The sequence below is a fragment of the Parasteatoda tepidariorum genome, chromosome 7 (genome assembly GCF_043381705.1).
Source record: "Parasteatoda tepidariorum isolate YZ-2023 chromosome 7, CAS_Ptep_4.0, whole genome shotgun sequence".
In the NCBI taxonomy this organism is placed as follows: domain Eukaryota; kingdom Metazoa; phylum Arthropoda; class Arachnida; order Araneae; family Theridiidae; genus Parasteatoda; species Parasteatoda tepidariorum.
The window spans coordinates 75,579,022-75,602,074 of record NC_092210.1 but is presented as its reverse complement, the minus strand read 5'-3'; the positions used below and the strand labels follow the sequence as shown (position 1 = coordinate 75,602,074).

The 23,053-nt window shown below is 30.0% G+C and overlaps 1 protein-coding gene across 4 annotated transcripts in view; it reads left to right on the top strand.

Moving 5' to 3' along the window:
- Nucleotides 1–23,053, top strand: part of LOC107441786 (tyrosine-protein phosphatase 69D) — a 521,936-nt gene that overhangs the window by 478,776 nt on the left and 20,107 nt on the right. For all 4 annotated transcript variants that reach the window (XM_071183655.1, XM_043039328.2, XM_071183654.1 and 1 more), the window contains 4 exons: nucleotides 7,537–7,691; nucleotides 8,152–8,287; nucleotides 17,704–17,853; nucleotides 19,357–19,450. In XM_071183655.1, the coding sequence (XP_071039756.1) occupies nucleotides 7,537–7,691; nucleotides 8,152–8,287; nucleotides 17,704–17,853; nucleotides 19,357–19,450 (535 nt within the window). The remainder of the gene's footprint in view (nucleotides 1–7,536; nucleotides 7,692–8,151; nucleotides 8,288–17,703; nucleotides 17,854–19,356; nucleotides 19,451–23,053) is intronic.

The following is a 23,053-nucleotide window of genomic DNA, read 5'->3' as shown; positions in this document are numbered from 1 at the left end:
CGTCATTGAACAGCCAACCCAATTTTGGGTTTACGACTACTGATATTCAACCCCGTAGCCTGATAACTTCGAACCAATCCAGAAGAGAAGGAAACTCCTGGATGAGTACCCCCAGAGGTATTGATTTGTTATGGGAACATGGAGGACTTTGCGACTCGACAGATTTAACGTGATTCAGTCACCATTTACGACACGGGGAGTCTTCGGCCGGCGGGGATCGAACTCACGAACTCTTGGACATGGGCCCAGTGCCCTTCCAACCAGCCTTTGCCGGCCCTGTTAGGGAATTTGTAAAAAATTGTTGATGAAACACAAATCTATAAAAATTGGATGAAAAAAAATGCTCTAAACACCAAAATGAACTTATTCATATAAAAAGCACACATTAAAGGAAATTATTGACAATCCTCAGAATGCTGACTCAACAACAATGCTAATTGGACAGAAAAAAGTTAATTTTAGCTTTCATGAATCAGTTGAATAAATTCACTAATAAGAAAAAATATGCCTCAAATTTAACAAAGTTAATTAAATGCTAAATTTTGTGCTAATTTTGGCTATCAGAAATTGATAGTTGGAATAGAATTTTGGTACCTTTTAATTTTTTTTTAACAATTGGCATGTACATTGTACAAGTTGTGCCGTAATCCTTATCCTTTAGTGATTGCAACTTATATATATTTAAGCGTGAAAATAGAACATAATAAGTACCCGAAAAAAGTTCGAAAATATTTCTGATTTTCCACTTACGCAATTTTCAAACGGGTTTTAATGTTTTTGATTCCGGATCTATTTGTTAAATTTTCGTTAGTATATAGGATTTAAAACTCTCGCGTCTCTAAACACTGAAATTTATAAGTATGCATACAAGGAAGCTCCAAAAATTATTTGTCCCAAATACACTGCAAAAAATTTCATATCAATTTACGGTAAAAAGTACCGGCACCCTGAGTTCCGGTACTTTAGTGAACGGAGCAAGCAGTGGTGATGACCTCTAACACTTAGAAAATGTGTTGAATTGTCAAAATGGAAGAATCTATGCTGCAATTTAAAGTTACATCTTTATTTACGTAGAAACAAAAATTTACTAACAAATAAAAGACTCTGACGATAAATCCTGAATCAAATGTCCATGTTTTACTTTTGTATTACTTAAACAGGAACTTCTTTCACTTTTAAAATAGGTTATTTTCAAAGCAAATAATAAAATATTCAAACGGTATATTTTGTTTTTCTAGTTCCCTTAGTAATAAAGAATCAGTTCACTTTGAAAATAAATTTTGTCAGTTACAATTCTGTTTATTTCTGTTTCTTCACATTCTTCAAATAAAATAAAACTAGTCATCTCCAAACAGGAGGGAATAAAATATGAAACATGATCTCTCTTACAGTTAGTTTCTTCCTTTTTTTTCTTCCTTACGTAAAGCTTTAAATGAATAAAACAATCTTTACGAATAACTTCTAGCTAAAGGAATGTAAAAATTCGGAAATCAATTTTCTGAACTAAACAAACGAAAATATTTTTCAAAATACGAACTTATTTACTTCTCATGATTATTTAGCTGGCCAAAAAAATCTTAGAAATTTATACTAAATAATGCCAAATGTCAGTTTCAAATTTTTTTTTAAATTGTTAAGGAATTAATGAAATTGGAGTAAGTCTTTCTTTAAAATACTTCAACAGTTATAAACTCATTAAACAGCAGCATTTAGGACAGAAACTGAATTTGATGATTTGATGTGTGAAAGATGGAAAATTTATATACAGACTAGTTTGTAAAATGAATTCTTACTATATATTATTAGAATCCTTTTCAAAAATGAAGTTCGATAACTATACGCCTTAGGCATCGCAAATTAATACCGGAATATAATAATAGAAAAACAAAACGCAATCAAAATCTAATGAATCATTACTAAGGAAGGCGGGATGAAACTCATCAAAACTTACTGGTTTGTCAGAGAAAACAAAAAGAAGTTGAAGTGTCATCATTAAAAACTCTCATGCAAATTTTCGCCTGTTATCAAATAAGCTTTGATGTTTTCCCTCAGTTTAATAGAGTGCGATTGCATTTATTGTTTTTCTCTTACTTAAATTGTAGTTTGTGATCGATATTGTGTACGTTTTTGTAAAGCATTCTAAAGTATTAAGGGTGATCAGTACGGAACACCCAAAATATGATTAAGCTGCAAATTATCATCAAAATAACACAGTTATCGAAATAGTGTAATTTTATCGTGCGTATAGAACATTGTGTATAAGAATACCAAAACTGTTTTTTTTTAATTTCTTTATTTTAACTAATGATCAAAAACAAAACTATTTTCTTTATGTTCGTAATGAAAATTATCGTATTGAATTAAGATAGAACTCAACCATACCAAATTTAGTCCGATGTGTAATAATGCTAATTTATTTTGAAAATCCGAATAAATATGTAAATTAACATAATGTACTCTGTAGTAAATACCTTGACACATAAAATAAACTAGTTAAAGTAAAACAACTAATTTATAAATAAAAATAATATATTTTTGGAATTAATTTTTAAAAAAAAAACTAAATTTAAAGATGAATAGTTCATAAAAAAATATTAAGTACCTGACTTAGAAATCAAATTAATAGAATTAAAAATATTTGATTTGTAAAAGTTAATTGCATCATTTGTCGCTATTTCAGTGAAAAATAAAAATAACTTATTTTAAAAGCAATTAAATTATATTTCCTTCATACTCATTATTTAATACGCATCGTGTTATGATAAACTATAAAACACAACAAACAAACAGCAGGGTTTTTTTTTCTAATACTGAAAATTTCGGAAGGAAAGAGCAATGAAACCTAGACCTATGCTAAAAATTGTTTATAAATAAGAAACAAGTTGCTAAATAATTTTTATTCAATATTTTTATTCCAAATAAGAATTTTACCTAAGTATTGTAAAATTAGCATTTTTCTAATTATAACTATTCTGAAGAACAATAATACTAATATTACATCATGAAACTTCTATTACCGACAAACAATTAATTTATATTATTTAGGAAAAGTTTTCTTCTAAAACTGAGTAATTAATCCTTAAAGCAAATAGTACAAAAGAATTAATAAAGAAAATATAATTTTCCTTAAAACAAGCATCATATTAAGATTTGAAAATAAATTTCCTATATAAATTCAAAACGTTAATGATTAAGATACATTATTTATTATGTAAATTAATTTATTAATTTTTAGCTCAACTAATACAAAGTTGGAGAAAAAACTCTTCCGCACTTAATTAGTTTATTAATAATGTTGAAATTGATTGCTAAAATATTAATGAAATTAAATCTTTCTTATAACACTATGCTGAAACAATTAATATCATTAATTTCCGAGTACCGTAAAAAAGAAAAATAATTTTATTAAAGATTTCAGCATATTTAATTAAATAAAAATAAATCTTGCTGTCACGTTAATTAAATGTTTAATGTCAAAAACTGAAATGTTTAAAAGCGGCAGATAGTAATGATATGACCTAGCTTGAAAATTAACTTCAAGATGTCAGTGTTTCTGTAAATTAAGTTCAATTTTCTTGTCTTCTTAAAACATTATTAAAACTGGTTTATCATTAATTGTGATTTATTGCATTCTTATCTTCGAGATAAGGTAATTAAAAATGTCTGACTTCCGTTATTATTTCCTTAGAGGGTCCCTAAAATCTTTTACAGAATAAATATATTTTAATATGCATGGGAAAATGATTAAGAAAAATAAATCAAAGCAGAAAAGAAATATTTATTTTTCTTGTTCAGCAGTTAAAACTTTTAATTGAATATATTTTATTGTGTAAAAGAAAAGGATCGATAAAAATGGGTTAAACAGATACAAACCTTTTTTTATTATTTATGTTCGTGAAAACTTTAACAAAATAAATATATGTTATTACGCATAGGAAAATGATCAAGAAAAATAAATAAAAGCAGAAAAGAAATATTTATTTTTCTTCTTCAACAGTTAAAACTTTTAATTAAATACATTTTATTATGCAAAGGAAAAGGATCGATAAAAATGGGTTAAATTGAAACAAAACTTTTTTTTATTATTTATGTTCGTGAAAACCTTAATAAAATAAATATATGTTATTACGCAAAGGAAAAAGATCAAGAAAAATAAATAAAAGCAGAAAAGAAATATTTATTTTTCTTCTTATCAGTTAAATTTTCTAATTGAATACATTTTATTATGTAAAGGAAAAGGATCGATAAAAATGGGTTAAATTGATGCAAAACTTTTTTTTATTATTTATGTTCGTGAAAACTTTAATAAAATAAATATATGTTAAAACGCATAGGAAAATGATCAAGAAAAATAAATAAAAGCAGAAAAGAACTATTTACTTTCCTTATTATCAGTTAAAACTTTTAATTGAATACATTTTATTATGTAAAGGAAAAGGATCGATAAAAATGGGCTAAATTGAAACAAAAAATTTCTTTATTATTTATGTTCGTAAAAACTTAGATGAAAATATAAAAAGAATAAAAAATGTTTATTATGTTAGGAAAAGAATCGATAAAAATAAGTCGATGTAATAAGAAGCAATTGTTTATTATTTTTGTTGTCAGTTCGTAAACTCTTTTTTAGAATATATTTGTTTATGCATAGTAACAAGTTTATGCATAGCATGCAAGATCGACTAATTGTAGTTTCTCCACGTGTTTCGACTCACTATTAACGACTTCACGGAATCTAATTCCGGTCGTAATGACGTTCTCGTGACGTCAGAATTTCATGAATGTCAGCTTGGTAAATTACAATCTCTTGATTCCATTCGGGAAGAGATTCTGAACAGAACAAGTAAGATTTTCATGCCAGTAGATTGAAGCTTGGCAAAATCTTTATTCCGAGAGAATTTGTTTATTTTAGAGGTACACATTGCGTTATTTTCGATTATTTAGTTAGTTATTACTGAAGAGCATGATAGAAACAGTATAAAGAAGAGGATTAATCGGCCTAAAAATTTAAAGTTTTCGATTGTCCTGAAAATGAGTTTAAAAGCCTATTTAGACTAAGCAAAAAAAAATTTGTGCTAAGCTTATCGAGAAACTTCGTCACGCGTTGGAGCCATGACATCACGCAGTAATGCATTCTTTTGTTAGAACTGAAGTTAAGTGCATAATTTTGTTTCTTACAGCTGCACTACGAATAGACTTAGAAGATTTTGTTGACATGGGAGAAGAATTTTAAAGCTATCTGTTTCAAGTCAATGCGATTATAGCTCACATAGAAGGAAAAAAATAAGTTGTTGCCAGATTAACATATATGAATTATTTTAATTGATTGAAGCCAGTCCGGACTGGAAGCCTCACTTTTGCCGGAATCGTGCGGTATTACGATTTCGATTTCTGATTCCGATATGCTAGAGTAGCGGAAAAGTGTGCTTTACGAAATCGGTAATCGGATAAAAGCCAGTTTCCCATCAAAACCGCTTCACAGCGGAATTATTTTCGGCTAGCTTCCAGGTCTACAAATTTTTCATAATTTTATTTTAGAAAGTAAAAGATAAATTACCCTTATGATATTGTATAATAAAATATTTCTGGGTTAAATAATAAAACTGTCCATTTTTTATCCTTCTTAAAACATTTTAATTTATTCAGCATTTAAATTCAACATTTTAATTAATTTACTCTATTTTAAATAAAATCAAGATACATTTTAACACAATAAGTATTTTTTGTAACTAATGATTAATTCAATCATTTATTTTACGTTATATTTCTGTCATCAATATGTCCATATATAAAGTATTTACTTATCACATTATATTCAGTTGTATAGTTGTAAACAAAAGTCTTTTAGCATTGTTTTTATGAATTGCTTTATCAAGCATGATATCTCGCAGTTTAATACAAAAAGAGCTAGATCCAGAGGTGGAGAATGTCTTGAAATAAAAAGTAGTGAGGGTCTCTTGGAGTACAGAACAGTTCCAGAGATGCTCGCCATTCATGTCTACTTGTTCTTCCAAGAAAGTCAGCAAATCCAATATGATGTAATTGAGCCTGTAGAAAGTCGTGTAGAATCAGTAGCCTGAAGTATGAAACCGTTACTACGGATTTTTAGTTTTATTAGCAATTTCAACGCTTCTCCAATTGTTCAAGTCAGATAAGAATTTGTCAAGGCAAGATCATTTTGAGATTAAAATATTCTTTTTAGGGAAAGTCTGTTTTTGAGAAGATCATACAATACTTGAAAAAGCCTGCGGAATCTTGCCCGATTTCTTTCCTCCTTAAGTAATTGAAGATCATCATTCCCTTGGTCCCTTCTCCTTTGAACACCCGCTTTTGAGCATTCAAAAATATTTATTACAATATTGTTAAACCCTTAATCAATGTTGTTAACAAGAATGCATTCGCTCAAGAGATAGTTAAATCAACATATTATCCCCAATTTGCCTTTTTTTAATTTCCATTCTGGGTTCATCTTTACGTTCAAGTTTACTTATTTCATATCTTAGAATCTTATCACTCGTTAGACCAGTGCCAGACAGGAGTTCCTGTTAAAGGGTCTGAAAAGTTTTTCCTAACAAATTTTCGAATCTTTTTCCTGCTTTTGAAAATATCGTTTGTTGCAACCTGTTTTATTCTGAGCAATTGGACGCATAGTATAAGACGAAACTCAAGAAACTTCCAAAGATACAACAAAAATACTGAACTGCTCTCACTAAGAACAGAAAATAACACACTTATTTTCTAAATTGGAATCGTCTGCAAATTCAAGTTATTTATTTAAAAATATTTATTCTAAGTTTAGTCTTTCAATTTGTTTTTCTCAGATCAAATTTCTTCGCCTTGCTCGTAAGATTTCTCGACTTCTAATAAAACTATAAAACTAAAACTTGGTAAGTGATTTGAGTATAGAAAGTTCAAAACAATTCGGATACTTAAATTCATGCTAGAGCTTGAATATTGATAAGCATTTTATTTATTTTCTTTATGGAGAAAACACTTTCATTTTTATATAAATATCCGAAAAATTAATTTTTTTGAGCTTAGAAAACACGTATTATTTTTCAATTTCATCCAAAAAAAGCATATTTAAATTCTGATTTGCTTTTTTATTATATTGTATTCTCACATTATTGTATTGATATCTTTTGCTTTGGCTATACTAATACAATATCAGTAGTCACTAATCGTGTGAGTTGATGACGATATTATGTCTTTTCGTTGTTAATTTTTCTGATACTTAATTCATTCTTTTAAAAAAAAATTTTTTTTTTTTATATTTACCATTCTTTTGTTTAAAATCTCTCTTTTAATTTTTTTGCTTTTTTGTTCCCCATTTGTTTATACATATCTATAGTAAATTTACTATTTTACTTGACCTTGAACCTTCAATTCTTTTCTTCTTTGTATACTTTATCTATAAAGTATGGGGTAATCATTGAAAAGCTTGCAAATTTATAAGTACTGTATTTCATTCATTTTGATCTTTGCTCGATAAATTTAGAATCTGCCTACAACATGTTTATTCTATTTATGTTTTTTCAGAACCAAGAAGTGTGCCAACGAGAGATTTTACACTTCCATTTTTTAATGTGGAGTGATTTTCTGAGTCCCGGTCAACCATCTTGGCTTCTCAGGTTTATAAAAAGAGTGAACGAGCATTACTCATCAGATAGGGGCCCTCTTCTAGTTCACTGTAGGTAAGTTCAGATAACTTATTCTCTATAAACACCCATGAATTAGCCTTGCGTATTTTCAGACCTCCAAATTACAAAATCTATTGATTATATGACTGTTCATAAGTTCAATAATTACTGACAATAATGATATCCCAGTCGAACAAATTTACTGCCGCAAATAAGGCTTAGCGGTGTATTTGAGCACGGTTAAAATCTAATTTGATTTCACTGAAAAACAAAATGGAAATGCCTATGGCTTCAATCAAGCCTGTGCTTTTGTATGGAAATTACTGAAATTTTCAAAAGCACTTTAGTAATTTTCTGGCAGCTTTTCATTTGGAGCAATGCGAATTAAAAAGATAATTTTCGCAGTTTTTTTTTCGCCGTCTTTGTGATTTTTTTTTCAATGTTTTTTTTTTGTCAAATAATTCTTAACATTTGTTTTTTAACGTATTGGTCATTGGATGATTTACTTTCACAGCGAGGGCGTTGGTCGAACCGGAACGTACGTAGCAATCGACTCCTTGCGCCAACAGCTGGACGACGAAGGCATCGTAGACATATTCTCATTCACCTCCAATCTTAGGTACCACAGGAATCATCTCATCAGAACTCTGGTAAGGCTTTCATCTCATCAAATTACATTTCAAATCATTTGCACTTCCCTTTATTAAAGATCAGCATTGTTAGCATGATGGCCAAAATAAAATCACATACACATCAAATATTTTTTTTCAAATTTAAAAAAACATTGTTTGGGTAAACCTGAACTCAAATATTTAATTTTAAGCCTCAGGTTCCCACATTGACTTCCACGTTGTTCCACAATGACACCCACTGAATTCTAAAGCATTGCTATAAGTATGACATTAGTATACAGGGGGATTCATAAAGAAATGTACAGTTTCAATGCACTATAAATCAAGAGCAATGTAAGATATTGTATGTTACCTGCAACAGAATTATATGGTATTAATTTTTATTAGGGACAGTGACATACGCGAACATTTTGCTTATTTATCTTCCCACTGGTGATCAATGCTGCGTCATCTGTTAAAACTAAACGGAATTGATCACCATCGATAAACTTGATTCAGATACCTTAACGCGCATATAGACGGAAAGGATTGCTAGCTCAATGTGCGTCACGTGACTAAGGAATCACACCTAGAGTGTCTGAGACAGTCTCTAACAAAACTTAAAATAATCCTATATCATTCTGTTGCAAGAAACATATAATATCTTACCTTGTTCTTGGTTTATAGTACATTTAAACTGTATATTTTTTTATGAATCACCTTGCATTTAGGAACAAATAGGAGGCACAGACATTGCAAACGGACTTGCAGCTTCGTGTCTTCCCCTTCTCTGTCTATTTATTCTAGAAGAAATATATAATCAGTTCATACACACCGCTATCATAAGGACGTAATCCGTAATTATTTTATAAGTAAAGTGTAAGTAAGTAAGCGCTGTTCTTCGCTTAATTTGGTTCGAATGATTAAGCCTGAAATATCGGAATTGGAGCACCTCTGGAAGCTAATTAGAATACGTTACTTCCGTGCAGCTAATCCAGCTAATTTTTATTTAGATGAAAGTGAGATGCTGAAAACAACTTAAATTAATTTCAAAGAGAGTAGCCTAGATACGTAAATATGCAGGAAAAACACCATTTGACAGACAAGAATATCATTCCGAAATTGTAAGCAAAACTGACTTTTGCAAATTAAAATAAATAGCAACCATGAAAATTGAAACAATTCCCAAATTTTCACGCTGCATCACAATAAAACTTTTTTACAATTAAACAAATTGATTTAAATCGATAATAAATCATACTATTAAGACACTTATTTTATAGTTATTATAAGTTTTTAAGCGCAACTTAGTTTTAAAAATTAATGTTACTGTGTCTAAGTAGTTTAAATTTGACACATATTTTTTAAAAAATATATTCGGAAACAACTTTTATTTTGTCTACGTTGAAACAATTTTCTGAATCCTTCTTTTTCAAGCTTTTGTATACAGGGTTGCAAAATTTTATAGTTGGCAAACTTCCATTTTCAAAAAATAATGTTGCTGACACAATATTTCCCAAACTTCTTTCTGCGAGATGAAAAGCACTCTTATATTGTCACTGAGCCATAAAAGCAAGTTTTCCACTTTTTAATGCCAGCATTGTTCAACATTGAACCATAAACTTTATTGCGTAGATAGAAGTTTTTGAAGAAAATTTATAAACTTGTAACTTTTTTATTGAGAGAGTGTATTTTTAACTAGAATAAATATAAGCAAATGAGGTTACGTCTCTGAAAGATACATGAGAGAACTTAATAAACATTAAATTTTAAACTGAAATAATAGTTTTAAATTCATAAAAAGTAGTTTGCAAAACAATTTCATTGCTTTATACTTTCAGAAACTGTGCCAAAAAACAGATGGTTTTAAACAAATTATAAATGAATAGTTGAGTGAAAAATCCAAAGAGTCGCGCTTCAGGAAGTTCCAAATTTTTTGAAATGTTCTGGATTATATTCAAATTTTGATGTTAGTATTTGTTTTGGAATATGATTTCGAGAAGAATAATCATTTTCCTAAAACTATAGCAAATTATTGAGATACTTCTAAAATATAATCAAAATCTTTTAAAGTAATTTTAGCTATTTTTAAAGACTGCGGCTAAAAATGAGCGGGAATTTTTTTTTCTTTGTCTATATAACACCATATCTTAAGTGGTATTTTACATGCAACATCAGATATAAAGTAAAGCTAGTTGTACTGTACTTCTCTAGACGAAAAGTTTAAAGTTGTCCACTTATATGACAAGAGTAATACCATCGTTAATGAGGGAGAATCGGGTAGTTGCAACTAATCACATGGTTGTGTCTAAGCGTGTTAACTTTACAGTCTCAAGGCGGGAGTTTATTACCAAATCACACTGAATCAAATTTCGGGTAAAACTTTATTGGATACCTTCCAGCAACGTCAACATGACTGTCGAATATGATTGGCTGACCCACGCGTGACATCACTTGCAAATATCCAATTGAAGAAATGACGTGACTCTCCCAACCAAAACCAAAGCCATACGGTTAACCTCACAGCAACATCATATATGTCTGTTGAACATGATTAGCTGACTCTCCCAACCAAACAACCAAAACGAAACGGTTAACCTCATACCCCCTATTCCAGGAGGCTTCTCTTCATAGCCTCAATAACAGACACTTCACGAGTCTGGTGTCTGAAAGAGTTCTCGTGAGAGTCGGACAGTACTGGAGTATCTACTCAAATGAGCTAGTTGAATGTAAGCTGTTCGCAAGGATTGGATAAAACATGATAAAGTACTATATTCGAACTCACCAGAGTGAGTTTTTAGAACCCTGCCTCCATATTTAACAGAATTTCAACCGATAGCAATTATTTTGAAATTGAATAATTTCTCACGAGCTTCGATTATCATAAGGTTAAACGATCGGTTTAGTCTTGAAGTCACCCTTTTTAAATAAATGTTCGAGCAATCAATTCTATCAATACGGGAAGATTTTGTGAGTGTGCTACGTAGGAGGGATCGCGCATTGTTCTTTAGTGATTATACAGTTATTAGTTATTATACAGTGCTCATAGCAATTAAGTTTAAATACATTACAGTTCTTTAATATTTTTTATAATTAAAATTCTTCAGCTCTTAGAATTCTTTCACCTTTCTGATATATATATATACTTGCAAATTTAAAAGTACTGTNAAATGATTATGATTAAATTTTAAATTTCATTTTAGTAGAATCGGGGTTTAAACATGTGAAATTAAATAAGAAACCGGGATGCGAGAAATAAAAATTATTGCAGCAATTAAGGGAATAAGTAGAACAAAGCGAGCTGAGTATGAAGTTTTTTAATATAATAGATTAACAAGCATACATAATAACTTTATTTGATGAAATTTAATTTTTCTGAAAATCTTCAAGGAGATAAAATGAATCTGCTAGGAGGGGCTGACCCCCACCCCCTTGGCTAAAGTTCTGAGAGTGCGATTATCCTCAAAAAAGTTTTGATTTTAAACTATGTCCAAATTATCTGAAGAGCATTAAATGCAATGAGAATTTTTGCTTCGAAAAAACTGTGTATATTTATAAAATTATTTGAAGCGCTTCCTTTTTATCGTACCATTTGCATGCAGGAACACGAACCAACCGAAACGATTTCTAATGGAGCTAAAACATGAAGAAAAATATTACTTTTTTTTTTTTTACTCTAGACTCTGAAACCTTATTCCGCGCACGTCTTCCAAGTATCTCAACATTTGCGACTGTAAATAGCTGCGAATCGCTCTTGTTTTCTTACATTCCGTTTGAAATAACGAACGTAACTGTTGTGCACTTTAAAACAATCGTTGTTCGAAACATTGCCTTCATTCTTTCTCAATTTCTGTTGATAAAAATATTCAGAAAAGTGTTGAAAAACTTGTAAATATTATCTAAAATTGTAAATATTCTTTAAAATGTAACTGTATTAGATTTAAATACTTTATTCATTTATTTATTTATTTTGGTTTGAATTTTTAAGATGAAAAAAAATAGGAACAGAGAATATTAAGTGGCTGCAGAAGTTTTGCGCCTGATTTAAAACCAAATAAAATAGAACTTATTTTCATAAAAATATTCAGCTTCCAACGTTTTACACATTTTCGGATTCTTTCTTTGTGTGAAATTTCCGGGCTTTTCTTTTTCATAATATAAGATCATAAGGGTTGTTTTGACTTTTTCCTCAGAATTTTCTTCGAATCAAATTATTTCGCTCAAAATCTCAATTGACAAGGTTGGGTGAACTCGCAGAATTTTCCCTTTTAATGTTTAGTGCTCAAAATAAAAAAATGGACCACCCTGAATAACTTTTGATCTAATGATCGGATCTTCACGTTCTAAGACTCAATCTTAACAGCTCGAGGGGGTGACCTCAAATATGCTAATTAATAACTGCAGACGATATTTTAAGTTACAAAAACATACTTTCTCTGACTAAACGTGATTTTTTTTTTAACGGATTCGGATTTCTGACACCCAAAATATAGAGGGTAGCTGCAATCTGGGAAATATTGTCCCAGGAGAGCGCTTCAAATTTGGTCAGGAGAGCGCTTCAAAGTTTGGACAAAGTTTTACTTTTGTACGTTTTTCGCTATATCTCGAGAACTTTTAAGCAAATTGAAACATTTTTTACACAATAATAAAATTCGTTTATCCAATAATTCCACGCAAAAAGTAATTTTTAGCAAATATTTATTATTTTTTATTATTTTATTTAATAATAGCCAAAACAATTTTGAATTGTAAAGTGTACAGTTTTGTACATAGTTTCTTAAAGCATCTCATTTTACATAGCAAAATACAAAACTTGAGGGAAATCAGTCAAATAATTTCTGAAAAATCGAAATATTAAATAGAATAATAAATTTTTCAATTATTATTAAATGAAATAAAAAAATAATAATAAATATTTACTGAAATTTATTTTTTCTGAGGAATTATCTTTGAGTAAATGAATTTTATAATTGTGTGCAAAAAAAAATTTCAATTTGCTTAAAAAGTTCTCGATATAGTCTCGACAAGTCGTAATTTCTGATGAGCATACTGGCCTGCATATCTGTAGCATTAAATAAATTCTTCTTTCTTCAGATTCCTTTAAAACAATGCAAATACGAACTTTTTAAATCACCCGATATAAATTTTTCATAAAAATATGAAATATGTGGTTTACGAAAAAGTCGCTAAGAGACATCAGTTTAAATTTTAACTGGCATAAATTAATTTTCACTTTTTAATTTAGTTAAGATAGCTTAAAAATTATCAAACTCTAATCATCTAAAAAATATTTATCCTATGGGTAACAGCTAAACATCCTCTACTTAGTAAGTGTTAAAAAGTTGCACAACTTAGCATGTAAGATTTTGCTGGTTAAACAGGAATCGAAAAGGGAAAAAACCTAAACATTGTTATCTGGACAAATAAGGTATCGTTTCTTGTGAAATGATGAATAGAATGTGACTACATCAGGGTTGATATGACTTACAGATTAAGAGTTGCAAGTGCTTTTTTTGTATAAAAGTTACAATTAGTGATTTATATCTATTTGAGTATCTGGCACAGTTATTAAAGCAAGTTAGGTATTATTTCCAACCTGTATTTTTTCACGATGAAAAGTGTGAGAAAAAATAATAATTGTGAGTCAATATAATTTAAAATGTAGAAGTTTTAAGGGTTTTTTATGTTTAATTTATTCAAGGCAAAGTGAGACATTGTTTCCTCTCTAATTTTTAACACTGAACCACATTTGATAATAACCAAGTTGATAGGATTAAAATAGTTTAGAAATTACAAGAGCTGAAAAAACTGAATGCTGAAGGTTGATACATTTAATTTCTATACCATTTTTTAGGTTCAAGAAGTGTTCACTTATGTTTTAACTAGCATCTGTGATTAATTGAAACTCATTTTCTCTGAGAAATACATTTACACATTTAAGACCGTGATCAAGCGATTCTCCTTTCAAAATATCATATATGATCCACGCTATCATATATCCTTTATGGCTCTAGAACATAGGTTCCCAAAGTGGTCCAGGTGGACCCCCAGGGGTCCATAGAAGACCACATAAGGGTCCACGTAGGTGTGAAAAGAAAACAGGGGTTCACAAGTTGTAAGTGGGGATCCACAAAGTATTTTCTGGTCTTCATAATAAAGAACAAAAATTTTGGCTTGGATTTACCCATCAACGGGAACCTCTGCTCTGGAAGAATATGAGCACACGGACACCATCTCAATTTGATACTCTCGTATTAGAATATATGATCTCTAAGTTCTTCTTTCAAGCACTTCTTCTTCTTTCACAGGTCCTGGATGGGTTATAGAGGAGGAAAAACTTTCGGCTTTGTTTTTGTACCATGCATGTAATTCAGAAGCCAACTTCGTTTTATAGAGGGGAAATGTAATCACTCACTGTGAGTTCGAATTCGATGTAATGGCTTTTCTTGTAAAAATTTATTATCTGCACTGAGTTCATTGAATTTATTGGCCAAATCAGATAATGATTTTGACGTCGATATGCCGACGTTCATCCGACGTTTCCTATAAAGAGTTCTAAGTAAGATAAAATCATTAATTTCCAATATAACAACGAGATAATAAGAAAAAAAGAATCAAAAATTGTAAAGTTTTATGTTGTAAGTATTTTAAAACTTTAAAAATTTTAAACTTTAAAAACAAAATTAAAATAGTTATAACCTTAAAATTTAAAATCTAGTAATTTCTAGTTCTAGTAAGTTCTGATTCTAGTAAGTTCTAGTAGTTCAGTATAATGCATGAATAAAATGAAACAAAAATTATTGAAAAGTTTAAATTGTTACATGATAAAGAAGGTAATTCCAGACATTTTTTGTAGGTTAACAGGGAGGAATGAATTGAAATCCTCTTTCTGTCTAAAGGAGGCAATCGGGAAAAATAAATATTTAAAAACATAATTTTTTAGAGAAAAGTAAGCAGATTTTTAAGCTATTGTTAGTAGAAAAAAAAATTTAAATCAACTACTCTAATTCTGTAATTCGGTATAATAATTACTTATCCATTATAAAAAACAGATGAAATTAAACATTATTATTGCAAGTAAAATCGTGATATTTATCATAATGCATTGCTGTTATTTATTAAAATCACAGAATTCAGATGAATACCAATTTATGCAAATCCTAATTTTTGTCGTGAAACTCATCGTTATAATTACAGAATTCAGATGAATACCAATAAATTTATTTCCTAATATTTGCTGTAAACAACATCGTTATAATCACAGAATTTAGATGAATACCAATAAATGTATTTCCCGATATTTGCTGTAGTCATAATCACAGAATTCAGATGAATACCAATTTATGCAAATCCTAATTTTTACTTAGAACTAAAAAGAATGAGTTCCACTCGTTTCAATAATATATTTTCTGAAAAAAGAAATTATTTCAAATGCACTTAATAAACATAAGAACGATGAGAAGTTTTAAAACAGCTATTCAAACAGTTCAAATAATCAAATGTTAAACCTCAAACAATTTTTGTGGGGAACTCTCTTTTCAAATGCATATCATAAAAACTTTTAAAATACCTCACCAAATTCTTTCATAAAAGTTTCATAATACGACATAACACTAAATGCTTTTTTTTTTTTTAGTTTTTTGCAATTTTCATTTCAATTTTTACATTTTTCCTGTTTTCCTCATTTTTTGCAAATATTTACTTCACTTTTACCCGAATTTGAGAGAAAGGCTCCTTTTTTATGGCTTTGTTTCTTCCAATATTATTTGAAAAACCTGAGTTAACGATTCACGGGCGTCTTGAGCAAACACTAATGGAATTTTCGAATTGGATACGGAATGATACGATGAAAGAAACTTTACGTGTTTTCTGGTTCCCCTATAAAAAGAAAAACAAGTTTTACACGTTTTCTGCTTTTATCGAAAACACATATTTTCCATCTTAAAATAAATTATTCTTTCTGAATGCTTACTGAACTAATGATCTTTTATTTTACTAGTAAAAACACGATTCTAAACTAAAAACCAATTTTATTAATATTCTATACAATATACCATAAATAAAAATAGTTACAAAAAAATGCATTAAAAAAAATTTGCTTTAAAATTTCGTAAACTAATTTATCTCTTAACTATTTCTAATCAATACTTAAGTCTTTGAACTAGTTAGCACATACTAGAAAAAATCGTTAACATTATTAAAACTAATCGATGTTTAAGTGATTTTTGCTCTTATAATCAAAATACATTAAGTTCAAAAGAAGCTTTGGAGATTGTACAAGATTAAAATTTAAAAAAAGAAAAAAAAAGAAAACAAATTAAGGAAAATTTAAAAAACAGGAACTTTGAAACCACCTCAAAAAATTTTTTGATAGAATTTAGCAGAAGATAAAACGTCGAAATTATGGTTCTGTGATCCGTTGCACATCACTGAACAATTACCTGGTAACTATATTTAACCGATTGATTTTCATAGTTTATTGCACGATTTTTTGTTGCGACCGCAATGCAATAAGAAGTTATTTGTTTATAAAACAGGGACTCCCGTTTGTAGAAAGTAAAAAATTTGAGACAGTTTGTAGACATTAAGACTTCAATTGTATGATTTAGGAAAACTTCGAATATTTTTCATTAATTAGTTACATTGGTATAATATTTTTAAATATTTGTAATGAATTACATCATGGTTTTCTGCGTGTTTGCAAACAACTTTATTTGTGGCCTTTCCCAGCCTGATAAATATTAACGCAATGTAAGGCAGAGGGGAAGTATACTTTCCAGCTACTTGAATTCTTTAGATATTGTTTAAGGGTCAGAGGGATTAGGAGGCAGAGTTTACTAGAATAAAAGAAAAGAATCACAATAAGCTCTTTAACTACGCATTTTTATAAAACTGATAAATTGAGAATGTATTTGATAATTTGTCTTTTGGACATGGATTTCGTTAACTGTATAGACGTTTCTGAAACGTGTCGATGAAATTTATCCATGAATGCAAAAACAAATGTGCGTAAACAGACTATAAAGATGTAAGTTATTTTTGCTTAACAAACGTAGTTCAATAATACTTGTACTCGTAAGTATGATTTCAATTGTATATATGAATTACGATTTCTTATATTTATGATTAAAAGTATGATATTTCGTTATGATAGGTTATGTTGTAATCGTTGGTTATAACTTATTATAAACTATTATATTATTATAAGACTGTAACAAAATATTTTACCATATCGCCAGTTTTGCCTTGATAAAAAATGTTGCATTTTTACTAGATTATTGAATTGCTATTGATAAACTAATAGACAATTACATAAAACAGTAATTTTCTTCCTGTTTTGTAACAAGTTGCGGAATTTTATACGATACGATACAGAACTTAAGAAAAAGTGTTAGGGCAATGTAAAGATACTTAAATTGTAATACATATTAATTAATGCTATTCATTGTGTGCAGGAGGAGTACATGTTTGTGTATCGGGCTCTTATGGAGCATGCGCAGTTTGGAGATACAGAGCTGGAGCTACACCACCTCAGGGACCATTACGAATTGCTGAAAGGAAAAGTCAGGGATAACTGTAGAACGGGACTCGAGGTTGAGTTCGAGGTAAGATTGTGTATTCATTCTGCTTTCTATTTTGATTTATAAAAAGAGTTGCCCAAATGAAAAGTGGACAATCAAGATAGTGACAAAAACACAGCGGTGATAGCTCAACTTCAAGGTTAAAAATTAAAATAAGAGTGCGGCGCAGATTGTGTATACACTGTTAGAATTTTCATTCTGAAATTACGGTAAAATACCCGGCAGAAGTCTGTCCATTCAATTGACACTAGAAACTCTTCATGTGTTGAAGGGAATGGAGGAAATAATGTGGTGACAACTATGAGACATGAACTCCCGTTCTGTCGGTCATGAGTTTGACAGACTATCCCTTTGGGCTGTGACATATATCCAACTGCAAAGAACTAAGTGGCTTCATTAGGTGAGCCTAGCTGGTGCGATTAAATTCTGGTTATTTTACCGTATTAGGTGAAGGCAATTAATAAATGGATTCTCTTAATATTAACAGCTTGCATATCATTTTATTTACGATTATTTGACTGTTTTGTTTGAATATGGTCAAATAACAAATAAATAAATTGGTATTTAACCATTTTTCCGAGAAATTTCTAACAGTGTAATTTATTAGCCAGTTTAAGTTAAATTCCCTGGACCTTACATAATCAAAGTAAATGTAAAGATGTGCACCCAAATGTAAAATGCTGTACCCAAAAGAGAAAATGCACTACAGTAGGACTTTTAGTGTCAGAAAGCAGGCGTGATAAAAGCATTAATATTCTGGCGCACACTATGCTGGACGAACAATCGTAATCGTAAACAAATCGTGTACATTTTTTGATGAAAGATGGTCACCGATATGAGATTTATTAAAACAAAAGGATAACAAACGCCATGATCTCCAAGGAATAAATTTCTGCCGTAGAGAAAACAACTAGAGGTACACGACAAGTATAACAGATTACACGAAGAAAAAAAAAAGTTGTGGTAAAATCACCGTAACTGTATGGCAGTGACAAAAAAATCATAATTCTATTATTAAAAACCAAAGTATACGGTATTTAAACCATTCATTCGGAAAGTTTTTCGTTCATATGGTAACGATTTATCGAAAATTTTGGTTTTCGAAAGTGCGACCACACATTTATTAAAAAATACAAAAATGAAAAGTAAATTTAACCGTTTTTAAGCCACTCTCTAAAGTATCATGATTAAATTTTACCTCATTAACCAAATTTCATCAAGGACTATAGAACCATATTTAATTTTTAATTTTACTAAAATCATTACCAAAGCATTTCGGTAAAAATTATACAGCTTTTTATTATCCCCATAGAGCCAGAAACATGATGATACATTTATCATATTCTGACTGTTTCAACCATATTTTTTACTGTGTAGTATTTAGTCTGACGTACGTAAAAACAATTATTTTCCGCTATAATTCTGATTGGTGGCGTTGCTATCGTTAATGCACTTTTTGTCCACTTTTTAATTTTACAATTCTCAAATATTGTTAGAAAATTAAAATCATGTATCTTTACACTGCAGAAATTAAATGATGTGTTTGAAGAGCCCAAGACATATTGCGTTGGTGCATGGGAAATCAATAGATGCAAAAACAGATATGAATGTATCATACCATGTAAGTATCAAACAAATACGATATAATAAATAAAATTAAGTATCAAACACGATATAATAAATAAAATTAAGTATCAAACACGATATAATAAAAAACAAATAAAATAATAAAAAGTAATAAATATTTATTAAATGTTATTTCTTGACTGGAACTATCTTTGGATAAACGAATTTTATAATTGTGTAAAAAATATTGCAATTCTCCCAAAACATTCTCGATATATAGTGAAATGCGCAAAAAGTAAATTTAACATTATGAAGTCAAAACCTTTGGAGCCATTGGGAACATATTTCCCAAATTGCGGCTACCCCTTATACTTTGGGAGTCAGAAATCCGAATACGTCCAAAAATAAAAGGTGCGTTTATTCAGAGAAGGTTTGTCTGATTTCGTAACTTAAAATATCGTCTTCGCTTATTAATTAGCGTATTTGAGGTCACCCTTTCGAGCCATTAAGATTGAGCCCTAGAACGTCAAGATTCGATCATTAAATCAAAAGTTATTCAGGGTGGCCCGTTTTTTTTTCGCACTGTACATGTGGGTACTGAATTAATGATTCTTACTTTATATTGTTTGGTAAAAATAATTGACCGACTCTTATGTGCATATAATTATAAATTTTAGTTTGATAAAGTAAAAAATGGTAGCGGCTACTTTGCACCTAGTAGTGTAAAAGAACATTGTAGTGCAACGTTAGATCCAAGAGTCACGCATGGGGTTTAACTACGCCACTATGGTGTAAAGTAGTTGTCACGGTGGTGTAATTTGCTAAAAGTTTTTACAGCTTATATTTCGATAGTGAAGAATAAAATTCAATCGAAAAGAGGGGTATGTTTATTTAAAAAAAATATGTTTTAATTAACTTAGTTTTTAATTAACCTACCACATTGGTATGGAACTATAACTCAGCATACCCTAATTAGATATTCACTATATTACAAAGAAGAAAATAATTCATAAAACTCATATATTACGCTTCAAACTTGAAATGCTTACCTTTCATACCAAAATCTGTATTAAAACGCTTCAAGTATCTGAAGCGTATATGCTTTGAAACGCTTCAACTTCAAACGTTAAACGTTTCATAAAGCTTCCTTATTTTCCCTGAAGAGTAAGGCATAAAGAGAAATTCTGGTTAAGAGCTTATTACATCTTTCAATTATAGTAAAATGAATTTATTGATGAAACTATTTGTTTAGATATGCTTTAGCAAGACGTTACTCAGAATTAACTATGATTGCGAACTGTCGTTAATAGGCTCGATTAGCCTTATTATATTTAAGCATATAAACATATGGAAAATTATCAACTCATACCTATTTATGGTAAATGTTACAAAGTAACTTATGAAGTAATACAAAATCAATTCTTAACTGAAATTTTATTACAATAATACAATACCCATGCTGTTAAAGAGAAATTTTTAAAAAAAAGAGCGCTAAAAGAAATATTAGTGGCTGGGAATTATATACTTGAGAGAACTTTTTCCTCAAATTAAAAGATTTAAAAAAAAATTCAAAATCCAAAATCCAAAAAATGTTTTTGAAACTATTTTAATTACTCCCAGTGAGACAACCCTTAAACTGACTGAAAGTATCAAATTTTAATGATTTCATTTTGAGACAGAATTCATTAAAAGTTTCGCGTTCTAAGAAAAATAATATCTAAAGACTTTCGTAATCCAAAGATATTCCTTCCTTCAAGTCGAAAATGAAAAAAATTAGGTAGGAATATAATTAATGGCACAAAATTTTAATTTATATGCAAATAGAACTTAACTCATGCAAGTTACTTAAGTAATGTTTAAAATTGAACCCTGTTGCGAGTTCATCGTAATGTTGGTTGTAAAAATTGGCTTTTGAAGTATAAACGGTAGTTATTACCTTTCATTTACTTAATTTATTCACACTTTATATATATATATATATATACAGGGTGTTTATAAAGTCCCGGACCCATTTTGATGCTTAATAACTCATAAAATAATAAAGATAGATTAAAATTAACAACATAAATGGCTAGATAGACTCAAAAAGTTTCATGACCCTTGTCAATGAATTTCCACGTGTGCCCCCTTCGTCGCACAGAGAATATCAAGTCGATAGTCAATTTCACGCCAGGTAGCGGCAAGCATGTCGGCATCCACGGAGGCTATTGTGGTTGTAATTCTGACTTTTAGGTCATCAATGTTCGACACGATCCTCCCGCAAACATTGTCCTTTATAAATCCCCAAAGAAAAAAGATCAGCGGCGTTATATCAGGTGATCTGGGTGGCCAAGGAATTGGACCTCCTCGCCCAATCCATATTCCTGGAAAATGGCCATTTACGAGCGATGATACCTCAATGGAGGAAGGAACTACGAGCGATGATACCCCAATGAGGTGGTGTACCATCTTGTTGCAAAAAGACATGTGGCTGAAGCTCTTCTAGTTGTGGAAATACGAAGTTTTCCAACATGTCTAAGTATACGACTGATGAGACCGTCTTTTCTGTAAAAAAGAAAGGTCCAATGACTCGGTCGTGCATTAGTCCACACCACGCATTAACCTTTGGGGAATCCCTTTGTGTCTCACGGTATTCATGGGGATTTTCATATCCCCATATGCGCACATTATGGCGATTAAGAATGCCAGAAGCACGAAAGGATGCTTCGAAGGAGAACATTATGCGCTTCAGAAAACCGCAATAGCCTCTGTGGATGCCAACATGCTTGCCGCTACCTGGCGTGAAATTGACTATAGATTTGATATTCTCCGTGTGACGAAGGGGGCACACGTGGAAATTTATTTACAAGGATCATGAAACTTTTTGAGTCTATCTGACCCTCTATGTTATTAATTTTAATCTATATTTATTATTTTATGAGTTATTAAACATCAAAATATATATAATATAGTATTTTGTAAAATACAGCAAAGATATAAATAATAAAAAGGGTTGTAACTCATCAGCAGCTAACAACAATAATACCTTTGAACGAAAAAGGTGACGGGTTTCGTTATAGCAACGTGGCAAACAGCAAAAGCTGTAGGCCATGTTGCTATTGGCTGGACCGTACATTAAAAATAATAGCATGAGAACGCAAAGAATTTTTAAATATAAAACCATAACTTTTAATTCACTGAAAAACTGAATTCTATCCATGCTCAAGTTCACAAAAAAAGCAAAAAATTTTACTTGAAATTGACTTCAAATTTGAGGTACTTAGTCTACAGAACTATGGCAGTTGCATTAGTGTCAAGGTGCTCAGAGGTATTACTATTTCGCAAATTGTCAGATTCAAAATAATCGGTAACAACGAATACAACTTTACGTTGTAGGTGTAAAATTTCAAAGCTAAACTTTTTTGCAATAACTTTCCAAGTAATTTTTTCAATCATCTTTTGGCCCAATTTAAATTTTAAGTTCAAAGTTTCTTTCCGAGATTGACACAGTTCACAAAAGTCTAAACCGTAACCGATCGTAAATTATATTCATTTATGACGCACCATATTCAATTCAATAATTTGGAGGAATGATTGTTGATGTTGTGGTATTTGTCACCGTAGACATGGACAGAGTTTGGTTTTGCATTGACTATGTATTAAAAGTTTTGGTTTTATA